Raw genomic sequence first — 19,512 nt, 5'->3', positions numbered from 1 at the left:
TCTGATTGGCCCACTGGAACACCCTTATAATTCCCTAGTATGTGGTACCTAGGTAACCAGTGTATTGGGGTTCCAGGAGATCCCCATGGGCTGCAGCATTTCGTTTGCCACCCGTAGGGAGCTCAGACAATTCTTACACAGGACTGCCACTGCAGCCTGAGTGAAATAACATCCACGTTATTTCACAGCCATTTTACACTGCACTTAAGTAACTTATAAGTCACCTATATGTCTAACTCTCACTTAGTGAAGGTTAGTTGCAAAGTTACTAAGTGTGAGGGCACCCTGGCACTAGCCAAGGTGCCCCCACATTGTTCAGGGCAATTTCCCTAGACTTTGTGAGTGCAGGGACACCATTACAAGTGTGAACTACATATAGGTCAATACCTATGTGTAGCTTCACAATGGTAACTCCGAACATGGACATGTAACATGTCTAAGATCATGGAATTGTCCCACGAAGCCAAATCTGGTATTGGGGAGCCTATCCCATGCATCCCCGGGGCTCCAGCATGGACCCTGGGTACTGCCAAACTAGCTCTCTGGGGTTTTCTCTGCAGGTATCGCTGATGCCAACCCTCAGACAGGTTTCCCCACTCCTGGGGTCTGCGCAGCCCAGTCCCAGGAAGGCAGAACAAAGGATTTCCTTTAAGAGAGGGTGTTACACCCTCTCCCTTTGGAAATAAGTGTTAAGGGCTGGTGAGGAGTAGCCTCCCCCAGCCTCTGGAAATTCTTTGAAGGGCACAGATGGTGCCCTCCTTGCATAATCCAGTCTACACCGGTTCAGGGAGCCCCCAGACCCTGCTCTGGTGCGAAACTGGACAAAGGAAAGGGGAGTGACCACTCCCCTGTCCATCACCACCCCAGGGGTCGGGCCCAGAGCTCCTCCAGTGTGCCCCAGACCTCTGCCATCTTGAATGCAGAGGTGTGAGAGAACAATGGAGGCCTCTGAGTGGCCTGTGCCAGCAGGTGATGTCAGAGACCCCTCCTGATAGGCTCTTACTTGGTTAGGTAGCCAATCCTCCTCTGAGGGCTATTTAGGGTTTCTCCTGTGGGTTTCTCTTCAGATAACGAATGCAAGAGCTCACCAGAGTTCCTCTGCACTTCTCTCTGACTTCTGCCAAGGATCAACCGCTGACTGCTCCAGGACGCCTGCAAAACCGCAAAAAAGTAGCAAGAAGACTACCAGCAACATTGTAGTGCCTAATCCTTGCGGCTTTCTCGACTGTTTCCTGATGGTGCATGCTCTGAGGGCTGTCTGCCTTCACCCTGCACTGGAAGCCAAGAAGAAATCTCCCATGGGTCGACGGAATCTTCCCCCTGCCAACGCAGGCACCAAACGTCTGCATCACCAGTCATCTGGGTCCCCCTCTCATCTTGATGAGCATGGTCCCTGGAACACTGGAGCTGGATCCAAGTGACCCCGACAGTCCAGTGGTCCTTCTTTCCAAATTTGGTGGAGGTAAGTCCTTGCCTCCCCACGCCAGGCAGTAATCCTTTGTACTGTGTGATCTGCAGCTGCTAGGGCTTCTGTGTACTCTTGCAAGGATGCCTTCATGCACAGAACTGCCCAGGTCCCCAGCAGTCCGTCCTGCATTGCTCAACTCACTGAGTTGACCACCCACTTCGTGGGACCCTCTTTTGTTGTGCTGAGATGACCGCCGTGCTCAAATTTCTTGAACGCCTGTTCAAGTGCTTCTGCGGGTGCTGCCTGCTTCTGCATGGGCTCTCTCTGTTGCTGAGTGCTCCCTCTGTCTCCTCCTCCAAGGGGCGTCCTCCTGGTACTTCCTGGGCCTTGGCAGCACCCAATATCTTCAACCGCGACTCTTGCAGCTAGCAAGGCTTGTTTGCGGTCTTTCTGCATGGAATCAACTCTGCATCCTCCAGCACGCCGTGGGACATCTTCTGACCAAAGGAGAAGTTCCTGGCCCTTCCGTTGTTGCAGAATCTTCAGCTTCTTCCACCCGGAGGCAGCCCTTTTGCACCTTCATCCGGGGTTTAGTGGCCTCCTGCCCCCTTGGACACTTGCATGACTGTTGGACTTAGTCCCCTTCCTTTGCAGGTCCTCAGGTCCAGGAATCCATCTTCAGTGCTTTGCAGTCTGTTGTTGCCTTTGCAGAATCCCCTATCTCGACTTTACTGTCTTTCTGGGGTAGTAGGGTAACTTTACTCCTACTTTTCAGGGTCTTGGACACCCTTAGGGCCTGATTCTAACTTTGGAGGACGGTGTTAAACCGTCCCAAAAGTGGCGGATATACCACCTACCGTATTACGAGTCCATTATATCCCATGGAACTCGTAATACGGTAGGTGGTATATCCGCCACTTTTGGGACGGTTTAACACCGTCCTCCAAAGTTAGAATCAGGCCCTTAGTGTTTTCTTACACTTCCAGCGACCCTCTATACACTACACTAGGCCTGGGGTCCATTTGTGGTTCGCATTCCACTTTTGGAGTATATCGTTTGTGTTGCCCTTAGGCCTATTTTCTCCTATTACATTCTATTGTGTTCTACAGTGGTTGCACTAATTTTCTAAGTGTTTTACTTACCTGATTTTGGTTTGTGTGTATATTTTGTGTATTTTACTTACCTTCTAAGGGAGTATATCCTCTGAGATACTTTTGGCATATTGTCACTAAAATAAAGTACCTTTATTTTTAGTAACTCTGTGTATTGTGTTTTCTTGTGATATAGTGCTATATGATATAATTGGTATAGTATGGGCTTTGCATGTCTCCTGGTTCAGCCTAAGCTGCTCTGCTATAGCTACCTGTATCAACCTAAGCTGCTAGAACACTACTAATCTACTAATAAGGGATAACTGACCTGGCACAAGATGTAAGTACCATCAGGTACCCACTATAAGCCAGGCCAGCCTCCTACACTCAGGAATTGACGAGCTGCCATGAAATCTGACGCGTTTCGGCTCTTGAGAACGAGCCTTGTTTATAGATAGACAACATTGTTGGCTCCCACTATGTTTCACAAACCTGTAATGTGCCTAGTAGATGTTCTTTGCAGCAGGCACATTAACCCTCTGTGCTGGCTTAAGAGTCCAAGCTTCTATTAGACAAGAGTATGTTCTCTCTCCAAAAAGAACATTAATCACTAGAGTTATTTTGACATTCTTACATAGATATACTCTGTGATCTGCCTAGTACACATTCTTTGCAGCAGGCATATTAACCCTCTGCACTACCTTATGATGAATCCAAGCTTCCACTAGATAAAACGATGTTCTGTTTCCACAAAGAACATTAATCGCCAGAGTTATTTTGACATTTTTACATTATATGCACTTTGTGATCTGACAAGTACACGTTCTTTGTAGCAGGCACATTAACACTCTGCGCAACCTTATGATGACTCCAGGCTTCCACTAGACAAAAGTACGTTCTCTCTCCAAAAAGAACATTAATCACCAGAGTTATTATTACATTTTTACATTATATGAACTATGTGATGTTTTTGCACCAAGCATTTTAAACCTCTGTGCTACCTTATAATGAGTCCAAGCTTCCACAATAAAAAAGTATTTTCTCTCTCCAGAAAGAACATTAACCTTCTGTGCTACCTTATGAGTCCAAGCTTCCATTAGATAAAACTGCATTAAGACTATGGGCCAGATGTAGGAAAAAGAAAATTTGCGAGTTGCAAATTGCGAGTCCATGCGACTCGCAATTTGCAACTCGCAAATTGGTATGCAGTACGGTGTCTCAGACACCGTCTGCGACTCGCTATGGGGTCGCAATGACCCACCTAATTAATATTCATGAGGTGGGTCACAAATTGCGGCCCCATAGCGAGTCTAGGCACTCGCAAACATGGAGGCCTGCTGTCGTCAGCAGACCTCCATGTTCGTGACTGCTTTCAATAAAGCAGTTTTTTTTTTTTTTTAAGTGTAGCCCGTTTTCCTTAAAGGAAAACGAGCTGCACTTAAAAAAAAATCCGAAACCTTTAGTTTCGTTTTTTTTTCAGGGCAGGTAGTGGTCCTTTGGACCACTACCTACCCTGAAAAAATATTTGTGGGTCCATTCACAAAGTGGAAGGGGTCCCATGGGGACCCCTTCCAATTTGTGAGTGGGTTACCGTCCACTTGAAGTGGATGGTAACTGCGACACCATTTGCGACCGCATATGCAGCAATTTTTGCCGTTTGCGACTCGCTATTTGTTTCCTGCATCTGGCCCTATGTTCTCTATCCAGAAACATTAATCACAAGTTATTTTGACATTTTTTTCATTGTATGTAGTCTACGATCTGGCTAGTGCACATTATTTGCAGTAGGCATATTAACCCTCTGCGCTACCTTATGATGATTTCAAGCTTCCATTAGACAGACGTACGTTCTCTCTCTAGAAAGAACATTTATCCTAGGAGTTATTTTGACATTTCTACATTAGATGCACTCTAAACAGAAAAACGTCACAAATGGAAAATACACAGCTGTAAAAGTGAGCTGCAGAGGCTGGAAGTGGCTGGACATGGAATAAAGAAGCTGTAGATGGCTTTAGAATGATGCTGCAGCTGTGGTACTTCATAGCACTTTAAAGCTATTTTCTGCTTTGAAGATGTTTGTTTTTTGGGCCTCCATGAATAATGAGTTATTTGAGTGCAATATTACAACTTTACTGAACCCCTTAATAAATACCTTTGAAATGTGTGCACTGATGCCGCTTCCAAACCCTGTGCAAGCAGCCAACCCCAGCTCATGAGCTGTAGCTGCAGTCCGTGATGAAAGGTATGGTCCTAAAATCCTGGCTTTGCTGTGTCTTTACTGTGATACACCACTATTCAAACGGGCATTCCAATGGTAATTTTGTTAAGTTGGAAGCCAGCCCACAGAGTAGTATTTGTAGAGTTGTTCAGCTCCCTAGTTCAAAACGTGATTTGCTCATTTAGATTATGTTTCTGCTTTGCATTCTGGGACTTTTAGTTTTATTTTGATAATGGGATACAAGCTGTGAATACAGAGATGAAACCTGACTAGATGAACTACACACATTTGAATCTGTGTGGGTGTGTGTGTATTTATAAAACTAACCTCGAGGAGAGCTTATGGTTGAATATGCTGTACAATGGTCAATATTTTATAACTAATATTTCAGTACAAGACTGACTGTGGATCATTAATATCATGTGAGGTGGCTCTCCTCAAGCGTGTGAAAAATCCTGGGCATTTTGTTCGACTCTCCAGACTGCAGTAATGGGACAGTGATCCAGTAAGCATGCATTCTTGGAGTACAATTATTTATTAATTGCCCCGCAAGCAATATCACCTGTATCAACTGCCAAGTAAATATGTTTTGCACCTAGAAGTAGTTTGTGTTTTAAGGGCCTTGTTTAAAAAAAATATTCCAGTGGGCCTACTGGCCCTTTAGTTATATGCATGGCCATTGGAATTCTGTGGTAGAAAGGACCTAAATATGCGGCAGGGTTGACCAATTAATGTGGCAAAAAGTCAAGTTATGCATTTACAATGCCAATAGCTCAAACTCAAGTAAATGTGAAACCTAGTGCATTGTAAATGCTGTTTTTATTATAAGAATGATCTATAGCATTAGAGGAAGGGCCCTAGAGTGTGGGCATTGTTTGTCCTCAGTACTGACAAACATTACACAGGCCTGTAAGATTTTAACCCCTCAGGTGGTATAGACACAGCGGTTATGTCCTGGGCAGCACCGCTTGGGTGCCCAGGACGTAACCATTACTTCTAAGAAGGGGCCCTTGGGCAAAGCGCTAGTGCTCCCCCTGGGGGCCTCGCATCCCCCTCCCCTGGGCACCCCCACCCCTTAACCCCCCCATGGCATCTGATGACACCAACGTGCGATCGTGGGCTGACCTTATCAGAGGCCTGCCCCTCTGAGCTGGAAACTCAGCTTCCAGTGCCGATCAGGGGAGAAATGCTTCTGCATTTCTCCTCCGATCATGTGGAGGGGCTGAGAAAGGCATCAAAGGAGAGGAAAGGCCTTTCCTTTCCTTTGATGTCTTTCTCAGCATTTCTGTCATGTATGCATAAGGGGAGCGGCCTATCTGCCCCCGGGGGGGGGGCAGAAACCGCTAGACACCTGGGGGCATATTTATACTCCGTTTGCGCCGAATTTGCGTCGTTTTTTTCGACGCAAATTCGGCGCAAAACTAACGCCATATTTATACTTTGGCGTTAGACGCGTCTAGCGCCAAAGTTCATGGAGTTAGTGTCATTTTTGGGCGTGAACACCTTCCTTGCGTTAATGATATGCAAGGGAGGCGTTCCCGTCTTAAAAAATGACTCCCAGGCATGTGCATGGTATTTATACTCCCGGGCAAAAATCACGCCCGGGAGTGGGCGGGGCAAAAAACCCCGCATTTGCGCCTGAATTTAACGCCTGGGTCAGGGCAGGCGTTAAGGGACCTGTGGGCTCAGAATGAGCCCAGAGGTGCCCTCCCCTGCCCCCAGGGACACCCCCTGCCACCCTTGCCCCACCCCAGGAGGACACCCAAGGATGGAGGGACCCACCCCAGGGACATTAAGGTAAGTTCAGGTAAGTTTTTTTTTTTTTTTTTTTTGTGGCATAGGGGGGCCTCATTTGTGCCCCCCTACATGCCACTATGCCCAATGACCATGCCCAGGGGACAGAAGTCCCCTGGGCATGGCCATTGGGCAAGGGGGCATGACTCCTGTCTTTGCTAAGACAGGAGTCATGTTAATGGGGGATGGGCGTCGTAAAAAAATGGCGCAAATCAGGTTAAGGCGATTTTTTTGACTCAACCTGACTTGCCCCATTTTGAGACGCCCATACGCCATTTTCCCCTACGCCGGCGCTGCCTGGTGTACGTGGTTTTTTTCCACGCACACCAGGCAGCGCCGGTCGGCTAACGCCGGCTAACGCCATTCTATAAATACGGTGCCCGCATGGCGCTTCAGAATGGCGTTAGACGGCGCTAATTTTTTTTACGCTAAACTGCGTTAGCGCAGTTTAGCGTCAAAAAGTATAAATATGGCCCCTGGTATATATATTTTTTTGGTTTGTTTATTTTTTTTTATATGTGGGGAGCGACCCCTTAGGCAAGGCCACTCCCCGGGGGGCAATATACTATTTTTATTAGGCCAATCTGCCCCCCAGGGGGGCAGAAACTACTAGACACCAGATACATTTTTTTTTATATTATTGAATGAGGGGTGCGGCCCCTTGGGCATGGGCCGCTCCCCAAGGGGGCAAAATATTTTTAGGCCTTTTCTGCCCCCCCTGGGGGCAGATCGGGCTATTATAATTAGGCTGATCAGCCCCTGGGGGGCAGAAACCCCTAGACACCGGGGATATATATTTTCTTTCTTTATTTTATTTTTTATATATGGGGAGCGACCCCTTAGGCAAGAGTCACTCCCCTGGGGGGTAAATTGTATTTAGTCCATTTCTGCCTCCCTGGGGGGCAGATCAGCCTATTTTTATTAGGCCAATTTGCCCCCGAAACCACTAGACACCAGGGATTTTAATTTTTTTGCGTCAATTTCATGCAAGGGAGCGACCCCTTTTGCAAGGGTCGCATCCCTTGGGGGGAAAATTTATTTTAGGGCATTTCTGCTACCCTTGGGGCCAGATCGGCTTATTTCTATTAGGCCGATCTGCCCCTCAGAGGAGCAGAAACCACTTAGGCACCAGGGATTGGTGTGTGTATATGTGTGTTTTGTTTGGGAGGGCAGCCCCTTGGGAAAGGGTCGCTCCCCCATGGGGGCACATTACTATTGGCCATATCTGTCCCACTTGGGGGCAGATCAGCCTATTTTTGGAAGGCCCATCTGCACCCAAGGGGGGGCGGAAAGCCCACCAGAGACCAGGTAAGATTTTTTTTCAAAATAAGAGGGTGGGGGTATGGCCATACCCCCACCCCAAATAAATGGGGACAAAGTTGTTCTGCCCACCAGTGGGCAGATGGGGCAATTACCCCGATCCACACCCCGGAGGGGAATAAAGTCTACTAGGTGCCAGGGAATTTAAAAAAATAAAATAGTGTGGTGGAGGCTACCAACCAGTATGGGCATGGTTATGCCCTCACCCCAACTGAAGGGGGTAACAGTCTAGTTTCAAAAATGCACAGGTTTGGTAGGTTTCCCTAGGTGCTGGCTGAGCTAGAAGCCAAAATCTACAGCTAGGGACTTTGCAAAAAACACGTATGATTTCAATGTAAAAATGTGATATGTCCATGTTACGTTGCCTGTCGCGAGCATTAGGACTACCCACGCAAGTGAGGTACCATTTTTATCAAGAGACTTGGGGGAACACAGAATAGCAAAACAAGTGTTTTTGCCCCTTGTCTTTCTCTACATTTTTTCCTTCCAAATGTAAGACAGTGTGTAAAAAACACAACTATTTGACAAATGCCCTATAATTCACATGCTAGTACGGGCATCCCGGAATTTAGAGATGTACAAATAACCACTGCTTCTCAACACCCTATCTTGTGCCCATTTTGGAAATACAAAGGTTTTCTTGATACCTATTTTTCACTCTTTATATTTCAGCAAATGAATTGTTGTATACCCGGTATGATATGAAAACCAATTGCAAGGTGCAGCTCATTTATTGGCTCTGGGTACCTAGGGTTCTTGATGAACCTACAAGCCCTATATACCCCCACAACCAGAAGAGTCCAGCAGACGTAACGGTGTATTGCTTTAAAAAATCTGACATTGCAGGAAAACGTTACAGAGTAAAATGTGGAGAAAAGTGGCTGTTTTTTTTACCTCAATTTCAATATGTTTTTATTTCAGCTGTTATTTTCTGTAGGAAGCCCTTATAGGATCTACACAAATGACCCTTTGGTACATTCAGAATTATGCCTACTTGTCAGAAATGTTTAGCTTTCTGGGATCAAGCATTGGTTTCACACCATTTCTGTTACTAACTGGAAGGAGGCTGAAAGCACAAAAGATAGTAAAAATGGGGTAAGTACCAGTAAAATGCCAAAATTGTGTTGAAAAATATGGTTTTCTGATTCAAGTCTGCCTGTTCCTGGAAGCTGGGAAGATGGTGATTTTAGCCCCGGGAACCCTTTGTAGATGCCATTTTCAGGGAAAAAAACACAAGTCTTCATCTGCAGCCCCTTTTCCCTTTTTTTTTTCAAAAACGCAAATTTTGCTGTATTTAGGCTAATTTATTGGTCTCCATCAGGGGAACCCACAAACTCTGGGTACCTCTAGAATCCCTAGGATGTTGGAAAAAGGATGCAGATTTGGCGTGGGTAGCTTATGTGGACAAAGGGTTATGAGGGCCTAAGCGCGAACTGACCCAAATAGCCAAAAAAAGGCCTGCCACCTGAGGGGAAAAGGCCTGGCAACGAAGGGTTTAATGTTGTCTTAAATGAATGTCCTTCCTTCGATCTGAATGTCACGATTTGGCCCAGACATAGAGATCATATATTTGTTTTTATTTTGGCTGGCCTAATGTATACATTTTTGAGATTATAGGCCCCCCCCTACAGTTTGTGCAGTTTGAAATGTAACTGTGCTTACTAAACATATTGACTAGTGTGAACTGGATATTAAGGCATAATTCCCAAGGTAGTTTAATAAATTCAAATCATCCTTTTTATAGCCCTGCTATATTGTTCATGTGTGGAACATTATGAGCCAGATGTATGAAGCATTTTTCAAGTCGCAAACGTCGAATTGAGCCATTTGCGACTTGATAAATGTTATTTGGGGTGTACAAAGCCCAAACTGCAATTCAGTAACTTGTTACCATATCCCAGTTTGGGTTTTGCGATTCTGTATAAGGAAGGGGCGTGACAAGGGCGTCCCTTCCTAATACCGAATCCAGATGGTATGTATGATTGTTTTGTGACAGTAAATGCGGTCGCAAAACAATCGCAGTAAGCACCAGTTTCAAACTGGTGCTAACCCATTCGCAAACGGGAAGGGGTCCGCATGGGACCCCTTCCCCTTTGTGAATGGCAGCGGAAATATTTTTTCAGAGCAGGTAACTTTTCATTTTTCATTTTGAAATGCATCTTGTTTTCCTTCAAGGAAAACGGGCTGTATTTTTTTTTTAAAACTGCTTTATTTAAAAGCAGTCACAGACATGGTGGTCTGCTGTCTCCAGCAGGCCACCATCCCTGTGAGGGCGGCCATTCCCAATGGGGTCGCAAATTGAGGCCTACCTCATGAATATTCATGAGGTAGGTCATTTGCGACCCCATTGGGAATCGCAAACAGTGTCATTGACACCTTTGTACATCAGGTTTTGCAACTCGCAAATTGTGAGACGCTCTGACTCGCAATTTGCGAGTCGCAAAACCTGAGTTTTGTACATGTGCTCAACTTGGTACTTGCCATGGTTGTGATCACATTTCTATAAAACAATGAACACTGTTGCATTTCTATGTTTCGAGTCAATACTCAGTGGATGCATGACTCTTAAGTACAATATGCCTTAAATCACTGCTTAATTTGTAAATAAAATCGTGCCGCTGCCCAAAGCTCTCCTCTGAAGCATGTGGCTGCATCATTTAAAGTGCAAGACAGAATACTAAGGCAAGGCAGCGTAACACCAAAGCCATCTCGGGCCTCTTTAATCCATTTACACCAACTCCCTGCCCTTTCAGCTCTCTGTTGCAACTTTGTTTTCTCCCTTTGTGGTGCTTTTTCGTTTTTCTCATTCTCCATCTTTCCCATATGTGTCTTTTGCTCGCAGTAAATGCTTGAGGCAGAAAAATAAGTGCCCTCAAAAATATGTGCCGGTGCCCTGCCTCGGCTCAAATTAAGCACTGCCTGGTGTGATTAAACCCACAAGTCTTGACACCTAGCATTACTATATGTGTATATCAGCAGCACAAACATGCCAATAATATGGCAGGAGTATGAATGAAGGAAACACAGCTGCTATAAACTTATGTAGATGCACACTGGTGCCAGTAGTTTGGGCGCATTTATGTCAAGAGATTAAGATGAGTAAAATATCAGGAATATGTGTGGAGGATGCATTAATGCCAAGGGTATGTGTGGAAGGCACATGCAGGCAGGGAGAACGTCTAGGCAGGGCATAAAATGCTAACGTGTATTTAGGCTGTGAAGTAGGAGTAAGTACGAAAGGAGTGAATATTAATGGCAGTGCTGCCAAGAGATAATTGAGGGACGTTTAGTGTATTCAAAATAAATAAAGGATGCCCAACTTTACAGCAATGCCCTCATGCTTAGATGGATGTAGTCACATTCTGTTTCCCTTTCCTAGAAACCCTTCCCTAGATTCTCTTTCCCTACTGTTCAACACATTTAAGGGCCTGATTTAGGGTTTGGTGAGCGTGTTACTCCGTCAATCCCTTCCGCTGTATTACGATCCCATTATATCCTGTGTGAATCGCAGTACGGCAGACGGGATATCCCTCACGTTTGTGACAGAATAACCCCTCCACCAAACTCTACATCAGGACCTTAGACATCAACAACATCTCATATAATACTATTCTCTAAAAGGCGCCCTAAGTGGTTGGGAGGCATGCACTCTTACACACGGTTAGGTAGCTATACACCTACAGTGCTTTTTCCATGACTACTGATTTTCAAGAATTTCCACATAATCCACCGTTTTCTGTCCGCCTGTCAGACTTCAACAAAAACAACTTTTTTTGTCAAACTTTATTCGGTACTGTGTGTGCAATATAGTCCAGCTCACGTAACTTTATTTAAAAAAAAATATCTGGAAAGCCTTTACGTGTTGGCCGCTCTTTTCAGTCATTCAGACACAAAACAGGGACGAGATCTGTACAGATTGTGTTAATCCCCCAGAAAACACTGTTGTGGAAAGCAGGATATGACTTGTCCATCCATGAAGCACAAGGCTATCTATTTAAATGCATACTGAACAATGATAGAAATAATGACTCACTCTGTTCTCAACATTTGTTGTTGTTGCAGAAGATGCTAGTTCATGCTTACCTATCAGTGTTCTCGAATCGGTGACTATTTTAGAGAGCACTCAGAAATGACAAGGGACTGCCAAACAACGTCAGTCACTTGTTATGGCTTGATTTCTTCAACTTTAAACTGCCTTGTAGCGAGGCACTTAAATAATAATCCTGTAATGTCTGTGGGGTTGTTTTTGTTGGAGTGGGGTGCTGTTAGAAACCAAGCAGTGCTAACACAATAAACTCATCAATGGCCTACAGCGGACACGTTTCAAAATATTGATAGGACGTGTGTGGAGGTCTGTGTTGTGCTGAGTGCAACATGGTATATATTTAATGTTTCTCAAGATAACACCTCTAACTCATTTCCCTCTTCCCACACAGTCTGTTCTCGAGGTCTCCGCCTGGGGTGTGCGCTGTTTTAGTTGACGCCACATCACCTGCAAACCCCACGGTGACGCTGTGTAGCAGCAGCGGAAGCAACCGAACTCGTTTGAACTGAGAAAATGAACAAAAAACCTCACTACTGGTGCCCTTGTTCCCATGGAGAGCAGGCTTCAGTGAGCTTTCAGGAGCGCCTCGGGTCAAACCTGAAATATTGCGGCTCGAGCACCCTCCCCCAGAACCTGGCCGTCTTGAACACATCTTTGTGAGTCTCTTGGAACTCGACCTTAGACTTCCGCCGTCACAACAATCAGGTCACATTTACCACTAGCATTTTAAAGTGACCGCCCGGCTGCTGGCTTCAAATTATTGTAACAATCAGCAGGATCTACTGTGGGAATTAGCACCGAAGAACAAGATCGTGTTTCGGTGTTTTTATTTTATTTTTAACATAAAAGCAGTACTTTTATAACAACTGAACGGCAGCAATTCCCAATTTCCAAGAAACTTTATTTGCTTAGTCACCCCTGGCAGCAAGCATTGCTAGAAAGCACGGGATGGTTATTTTCTTTACGTAACTACAGCACATAAAAAGAGATTAGGCAAACGGTGTTCCTTTCCCGTGCAAATCTAAATTAAAAGGCACAAAAAGTTCGCTTAGGGCAGTCAACTGGCCATTGGCTGAGAGGGGGTGTGGTGGAGGGTGGGCTAGGCACCAGGTGGTGCCCTTGCATGGCAGGGTCGAAAACCGCGGCCGCTTTCAAAACATGCTTTTTACTTTCAATTGAGCAGTTACCGGCGCATTGTATTCTGATCTGCAGTAGATGGTACCATACTTCGCAGAAGGTGGCATTATTCATAGTTAAATCCGCCTCATAACCTAGAATAGGCACGTTGGGAAAAAAGTGAATTTATAGTGGATCAAATTACAAACCTGTTCCGAGGTTGTAGCAGATGCGCTCTCTAGCTGTGCACACGGGAGGAAGACGCTCTCACTGCCTGGAGAGGAGGTTCTTAGGATATAGAAGACATAGAATGGGCGGGGCGCCTTTAAAGTGCGTGACATCAAGACACTTATTCAAGAACAAACCAGGAAGGGCGCGCGGCAAGGTTTACAGGTTCCGATCGGTGCATTTTATTTTTCTTAAGCAGGGTAAACGGGAACATGTAAAAGGTATCATTGAGGTCTAGATTGTGCACCAGACTATTTTTAGCGCATTTAGGGCCGGATGTACCTCATGAATATTCATGAGGTAGGTCACAATTTGCAAACCTTTTGGGAAAGACCGCCCTCACAGGGATGGTGGCCTGCTGGAGACAGCAGACCACTATGTCTGTGACTTCCTTTAAATAAAGCAGTTTTCTTTTTTTGAAATGCAGCCCGTTTTTCTTAAAGGAAAACGAGATGCATTTCAAAAACAAAAATGAAAAGTTTTCCTTTAAATTTTTCAGAGCAGGCAGTGGTCCGGTCTGAAAAAATATTTTTGCTGCCATTCACAAAATGGAAGAGGTCCCATGGGGCCCCCTTCCCGTTTGCGAATGGGTTACTGCAATTGTTTTGTGACCACATTCACAGTCACAAAACAGTGCTACATTGCGCTGGAACGCCCCTTCCTAATTGCGACTCAAAAACGTATTTTGCAATTCGGTAAATAGAATCGGGCCGTTTGCGACAGGAAAAATGGTACGTACATGTGCCCCATAATCCAGTGGTTTAAACGGGAGGAAAAAAAGGGAAGGTACTTACCAAAATAGGCCAGTTGGCGTGGCTAGGGGTGAACATTTATGAGATCCAGATGAATTAAAAAATGTTTCAATTCTGAAATTATGAGTCTGTGAATTAGACGTACGATCTGGACAGGGTAGTGTATTTTTGGAGTTTGCCAATTAATCCCATTCTCCGCTGCACAACTATTTTACTGTGAGAGACTTGCATCCTTTTTCATCTCTCTGATATCCTTCATCTCTCACATTATCTCCATCCTAGTGATACTCTTTAACTCTCACATTATCTCCATCTTTATGAAGGTCTTGCTTCACCTCATCTTTACTCTGTGCTCCACACACACAAAGAGGTACACATTCACTCTCCCTTCTCACATGTAAAAGAAAAAATATATTTTACTTCATAAACTTATCTACAGAATCATAATTAAAACTGGCGTATATGGAACTGTTGCCTGTACACTCTACTGAGAGGCCAAGGAGTGGATGTGCATGTTGTCTGAACACCTTTGTGACCCACTGGCAGGAACATAGAGAATCTCACACTTCGTTTATCAAGTCCAAGAGCTCCTGATCTCATCTCACTACTCTACGTATTAGCTTCTGACTCTTCTATAAGTCTTTTTGTGTCCTTCCTTATGTCCTTTATTTTACTACTTACCCTTTATCCCCACTCCTCACCTCCAAATTGAGAAAAGGCTAGTTCTATATTGGAGTGGCAGCCACCACCAGTGGATATGAATATAGGATCCCCCTATTGCATCCATTTCATGCCCTTCGAAGCCCTGGCCACATCAGATTTGGAGGAATCCTTGTGTGCACTGGATAATTCTAAGCAGCATAAATTTGGGTTGCCACCCTGTTGGTTTTTCTCTGACATAGCCAATGACTAACCAGTACAAAAAATATTTAAATCACTTGAAGTGGGTATTTTCCCTCCTTACCATTAAATACATAAAACTACATTTAAAGAAAGAACTTTAAACCTTGTGCTTGAACTCCATTGACTACCTTTCACTGATCAATCAATCAATAATATTTATAAAGCGCGCTACTCACCCGTGAGGGTCTCAAGGCGCTGGGGTTACTGCTGCTCGAAGAGCCAGGTCTTGAGCTGCCTCCGGAATGCGAGGTGGTCCTGGGTGGTCCTGAGGTTGGCGGGGATGGAGTTCCATGTCTTGGCCGGCAGGTAGGAGAAGGATTTCCCACCTGCCGTGGTGCGGCGGATCCGAGGGACGGTGGCGAGTGCGAGGCCGGCGGAGCGAAGTTGACGGGTGGGCGTGTAGAAACTGAGGCAACGGTTGAGGTATTCGGGTCCCTTGTTGTGGAGGGCTTTGTGTGCGTGGGTGAGAAGCCTGAAGGTGATCCTTTTGTTGACAGGAAGCCAGTGCAGGTGTCTCAGGTGGGCGGAGATGTGGCTGTGGCGGGGTAAGTCGAGGATGAGGCGTGCAGAGGCATTTTGTATTCACTGAAGACGTTTCTGGAGTTTTTCGGTGGTTCCTGCATATAGGGTGTTTCCGTAGTCCAAGCGGCTTGTGACGAGGGCGTGGGTCACAGTTTTTCTCGTCTTTGAAGGCAAAGGAAATGTGACCAAATAAGAACATCATTTAAAGGTATCTTGATTGCTCATTCACCTTCTGAACCTAGGTATAGTCATCACCCTACTTTCAGAGCCTATGCGTGGGAGCCCTGGGCAGTTGCCAACTTTTCCTATGCTGTAAAACATCTCTGCTTATTTGTTGTTTCCTGTTGAAATAACAACAGAGTCACTAGGGTGATCTAGTGCCTGGGCTTCAAAAGTGTGTCCTCTTTTTACAAAAGAGATTTGGGGCATGCTTAGAAGGACACCATTTTTTATGTGTAACCTCACGTTTGTCAGACAGTAAACTGGTGTCATGCGTGATAGTGTCAGGGTATGGATTAGGATATCATTTTGAATGAGTAGTGAAATTCCACTGGGAATCATGTAGCAATTGAATTTAACATTTATAGGCATCCTTTGTAGTTTTAGTAGGAACATGAGTCTTGGGCTTCTTGATAGTGAGGTTTTTAAAGGCAATGATGTTTATCTGAGGAAGATGGCACTTCCGGCCTCATGTGCGAATCTTTTTTGGATGTCGCAAGTAGCCCGATTCGCATAATCAGGCCTTCTGCAGCCACAAAAAAGCTGTTTCTAATGTACAAAACCAAACTATGATTTAGTAACATATTACTGAATTGCAATTTGGGGTTTGTGATTTGGTATTTGAAAGGGGCGTGTTTCAGGATCCCTTCCAAATACTAATTCATAGAGGTATGTAATAATGTTTTGCGACCTAATTATGGTTGCAACACATTATTTTTTTACCGACACCTCGAAGGAAGCAGTAGCTGTTTGCAAATAGGGAGGAGTCTCCATTGGACCCCACCCCCTTTGCGAATGTTGAAAAAAATAATTTAGGAGCAGGCATTTGTTCCACGGTCCACATCCTACTCCAAACAAATAAAACCTAAAAGTTTAATTTTCTTTTTTTCTAAATTACATCCCTTTTTCCTTTAAAGAAAACGGTTTGCATTTGAAAATAAAGTTTGCTTCATTAAAAAGCAATTACAGACGTAGGCCCTTATTATGATCTTGGCGGTTGAGCACCGCCACGTCAGTGGTGGCGGTATGACCGGAGATGGTATGGCGGTGCTCAACCGCCATGTAATGATGCAAGTATTGAACTGGCTGCAAAGCAGCCAGTTCATTACCACCCACCGCCAGAGCTGAGTCGACCGCAGGGCCGAAGGTAGCCACCTTCGACCCGGCAGTCGACCATAGACCGCCGTTGGGGTAATGAACCCATTTCCACCAGGGATTTCCTGGAGGGGTAGTATGTGACACGCCAGCCCCCCCCAACCGCTACAACACCCACCAACCCCCACAAGCCCCTAGCCCCCCAGCCCTGAAATTCGAACCCCCACCCTTCCTCCCCCGATCTCCCTGTATGCCCTCCCCAAACCCCCTCACCACCCCGACTCTCCCACCTCCGTTCAGGACCCTCCCACCCCCATTTTCCCTCTCGGGCAGCACTTACCTTTTCCATGGCGCTGCTCTGGGAGAGAACAGGCTTCCTGGATGCTACTCCACCAGCAGCGCTTCGTCTCCATACACCACCACGCCTATTATTGCATCATAATAGGCGTGGCGGTGTCTGGCTGACGTGGCAGTGAGGGTGGAGCAGCATCTATCTCTGCCACTGACCGCCAGTATGGCGTCTGGCAGTTTACACCACCATCAATGGCGGTGTGCCACCAGACGTCATCATATGGCAGTCATAGGAATGCCAGCGCTGGTGGTCCTGCCGCAGCAGTGATCTCAGGGGTCCACTGTTTGGACCGCGGAGATCATAATGAGAGCCATTATGGTCTGTTGACCCCCACCAGGCCAGTATCCATCATTGCTGTGATTCCTAGTGGGTCACAAATTGCCAACTGAGGTCCACATGTACAAAGCCTTTATCTAGTTGCAAACGGCCCATTCGCGGAATCGGTGTGTTTGCAACTGGAAAAAGGAATTTTTGGATGTACCAAACCCAATTTTGTGATTCAGTAATCTATTACCGAATCACAAAATGGATTAGCCATTCGGTATTAGCAAGGAGCATGTCAAGTGTGTCCCTTCCTAATAGCGGCTCTCAGTGGTATGTATGAATGTTTTGCGACCAAAATACGGTCGCAAAACATTTGCTTTTACCACTAAATTTAGTTTGATGGTACCCATTCGCAAAGGAGAAGGGGTGCTTAAGAGACCCTTTCCCCTTTGTGAGTGCATGCAAAAATGTTTTTCAAAGGCAGACAGAGGTGCTACTTATCACTTCTTACTCTTAAAAAATGAAACGTTTTTTTTTTAAGCTTATCCCGTTTTTCTTTAAGGAAAATGGGCTACATTTGAGGAAACATGTTACTTTATTTAAAAACAAACACAGACATGATGATCTGATGTTCCCAGCAGGCCACTATCCTTATATTTTCAGTTTTTAGTTATTCTCAATGGGACGCATCTTGCGACCTACCTCATGAATATTAATAAGGAGGTAAACTGTGACTCAGTGGGAATCGCAAACTCTGTAAAACACACAGTGTAGTGCATAGTTGTTTGCGATTCAATGGCATCCAGGCATCAGGGCCCCCACCTTCTCCCCCTACTTTCACATCTTGGGAGGAGAAGATCTTAAACATTCTTCCTGAGGGCCTGACATGAATTCCTGGGGGAGTGGAGTCTGGTAAGACCCCACAAAATACGTGCCACCCAGTTGTCATGTCCTGCATGCTCCCTCACCATCCTAACCCACCCCAACTCTGTCTAAATGTTCCAGTACCCTCTCTAGCATGCTACATGTCCACTAAACTCACCTTGCTCCACAGCCTTTGGAAATGGCATGTGAAGTACTGGCAACTCATAGCACTACTACACCCAGAATGCAATATCCAAACATTGTGAAAATCTGAACAGTGCACCAAATGTGAGATGTCATGCATGTGAAACTAACTACCAATCTAACCCATCTTGTATGTGCAAGTGTGAAATAGTTAATGCCAATGACAGCAATGCAATGGCCCACTCCCACTATTATCACAAGCAAAAACTGCTATAGCTGATTGCCCAATTATAATGCCCTTAGAATAAGGATTTCTAAGATTGAAATGTACTCATCTTCGGTGGAAATATAGAAGCCAAAGTGGATGTACATGTAGTACATCCATGTACAGGTCAATGTCTATTGCTCACTCCCATACTGTGTCCCTACTCTGACACTAATGTGCATTGTACAGCTCTTTTTTGTGCCATGTATCATGTCAGACACTTCACTATGCAACAATTGTGCAGCAGCTGTCATTGTCATTTCTGGGGATAATGTTAGGGCACTGTCTGCATCTCACACAACATCAACAATACCCTAAATGTAACAGTAACTCTGTGTTCCACTTCTCCCACTGGTAACCTTGCCAATGTCACCAGGGACAGGATACCAGAGACTTTTACGACCCCTCTGGATGAAGGCCCCAGTGAGGACAACACCCCTGGATGTGTGGACATGAAAGACAAAGCTGTCCCATCACGGACACTTGGTCACTCAACAACATGCTAGCCTCACCCTGCCCACAGAGACTCCTCCCAGCCCTGTTGCATCAACATCACAGGCAACTATTCACCACCAAGCCTGTGTCCCAAGAACTGTCTCATCCATTGTGTGCCCCACAGTAGGGGTACCTAAGTCTCCCCTTGTCACCCCTGACAATGATGGTCCTGCCACCACTGGGCACACTGTGCCAGGGGCACAGGCAGGTGGGAGTAGGGTGCGTGGAAGGGATGATGTGGGCGAGAGGATGTGGGCTTAAAGGAACAATACTGACCAGGAAACCATCCCCCAAGTCTTGGGAGCCTACCAAAATTTCCAATGCATGATGGGCCAGGTAATCACCATGAAGGGGGAAATCCAAAAGCTGCAGAGGGGCAACCACCAGAAAGTCATGCAGCAGTGGCAGGCACAAAAT

The 19,512-nt window shown here is 45.5% G+C and overlaps 1 protein-coding gene across 6 annotated transcripts in view; it reads right to left on the bottom strand.

Moving 5' to 3' along the window:
• LOC138293127 (putative ferric-chelate reductase 1) overlaps positions 1–13,483 on the bottom strand; it is a 264,364-nt gene extending 250,881 nt beyond the window's left edge. Inside the window, exon 1 of one of the 6 annotated variants that reach the window (XM_069232154.1) lies at positions 13,202–13,483. Coding sequence is in view for 3 of the 6 variants with exons in the window: in XM_069232158.1 (XP_069088259.1) it covers positions 13,202–13,333 (132 nt within the window). In the remaining 3 variants the exon portion in view is untranslated. The remainder of the gene's footprint in view (positions 1–13,201) is intronic. The other 5 variants (XM_069232158.1, XM_069232153.1, XM_069232152.1 and 2 more) reach the window with 5 other exon arrangements.
• Positions 13,484–19,512: the final 6,029 nt, after the last annotated feature.

Source organism: Pleurodeles waltl, chromosome 4_2, assembly GCF_031143425.1.
Source record: "Pleurodeles waltl isolate 20211129_DDA chromosome 4_2, aPleWal1.hap1.20221129, whole genome shotgun sequence".
Lineage (NCBI taxonomy): Eukaryota > Metazoa > Chordata > Amphibia > Caudata > Salamandridae > Pleurodeles > Pleurodeles waltl.
This window is presented reverse-complemented; position numbering and strand designations above follow the sequence as displayed.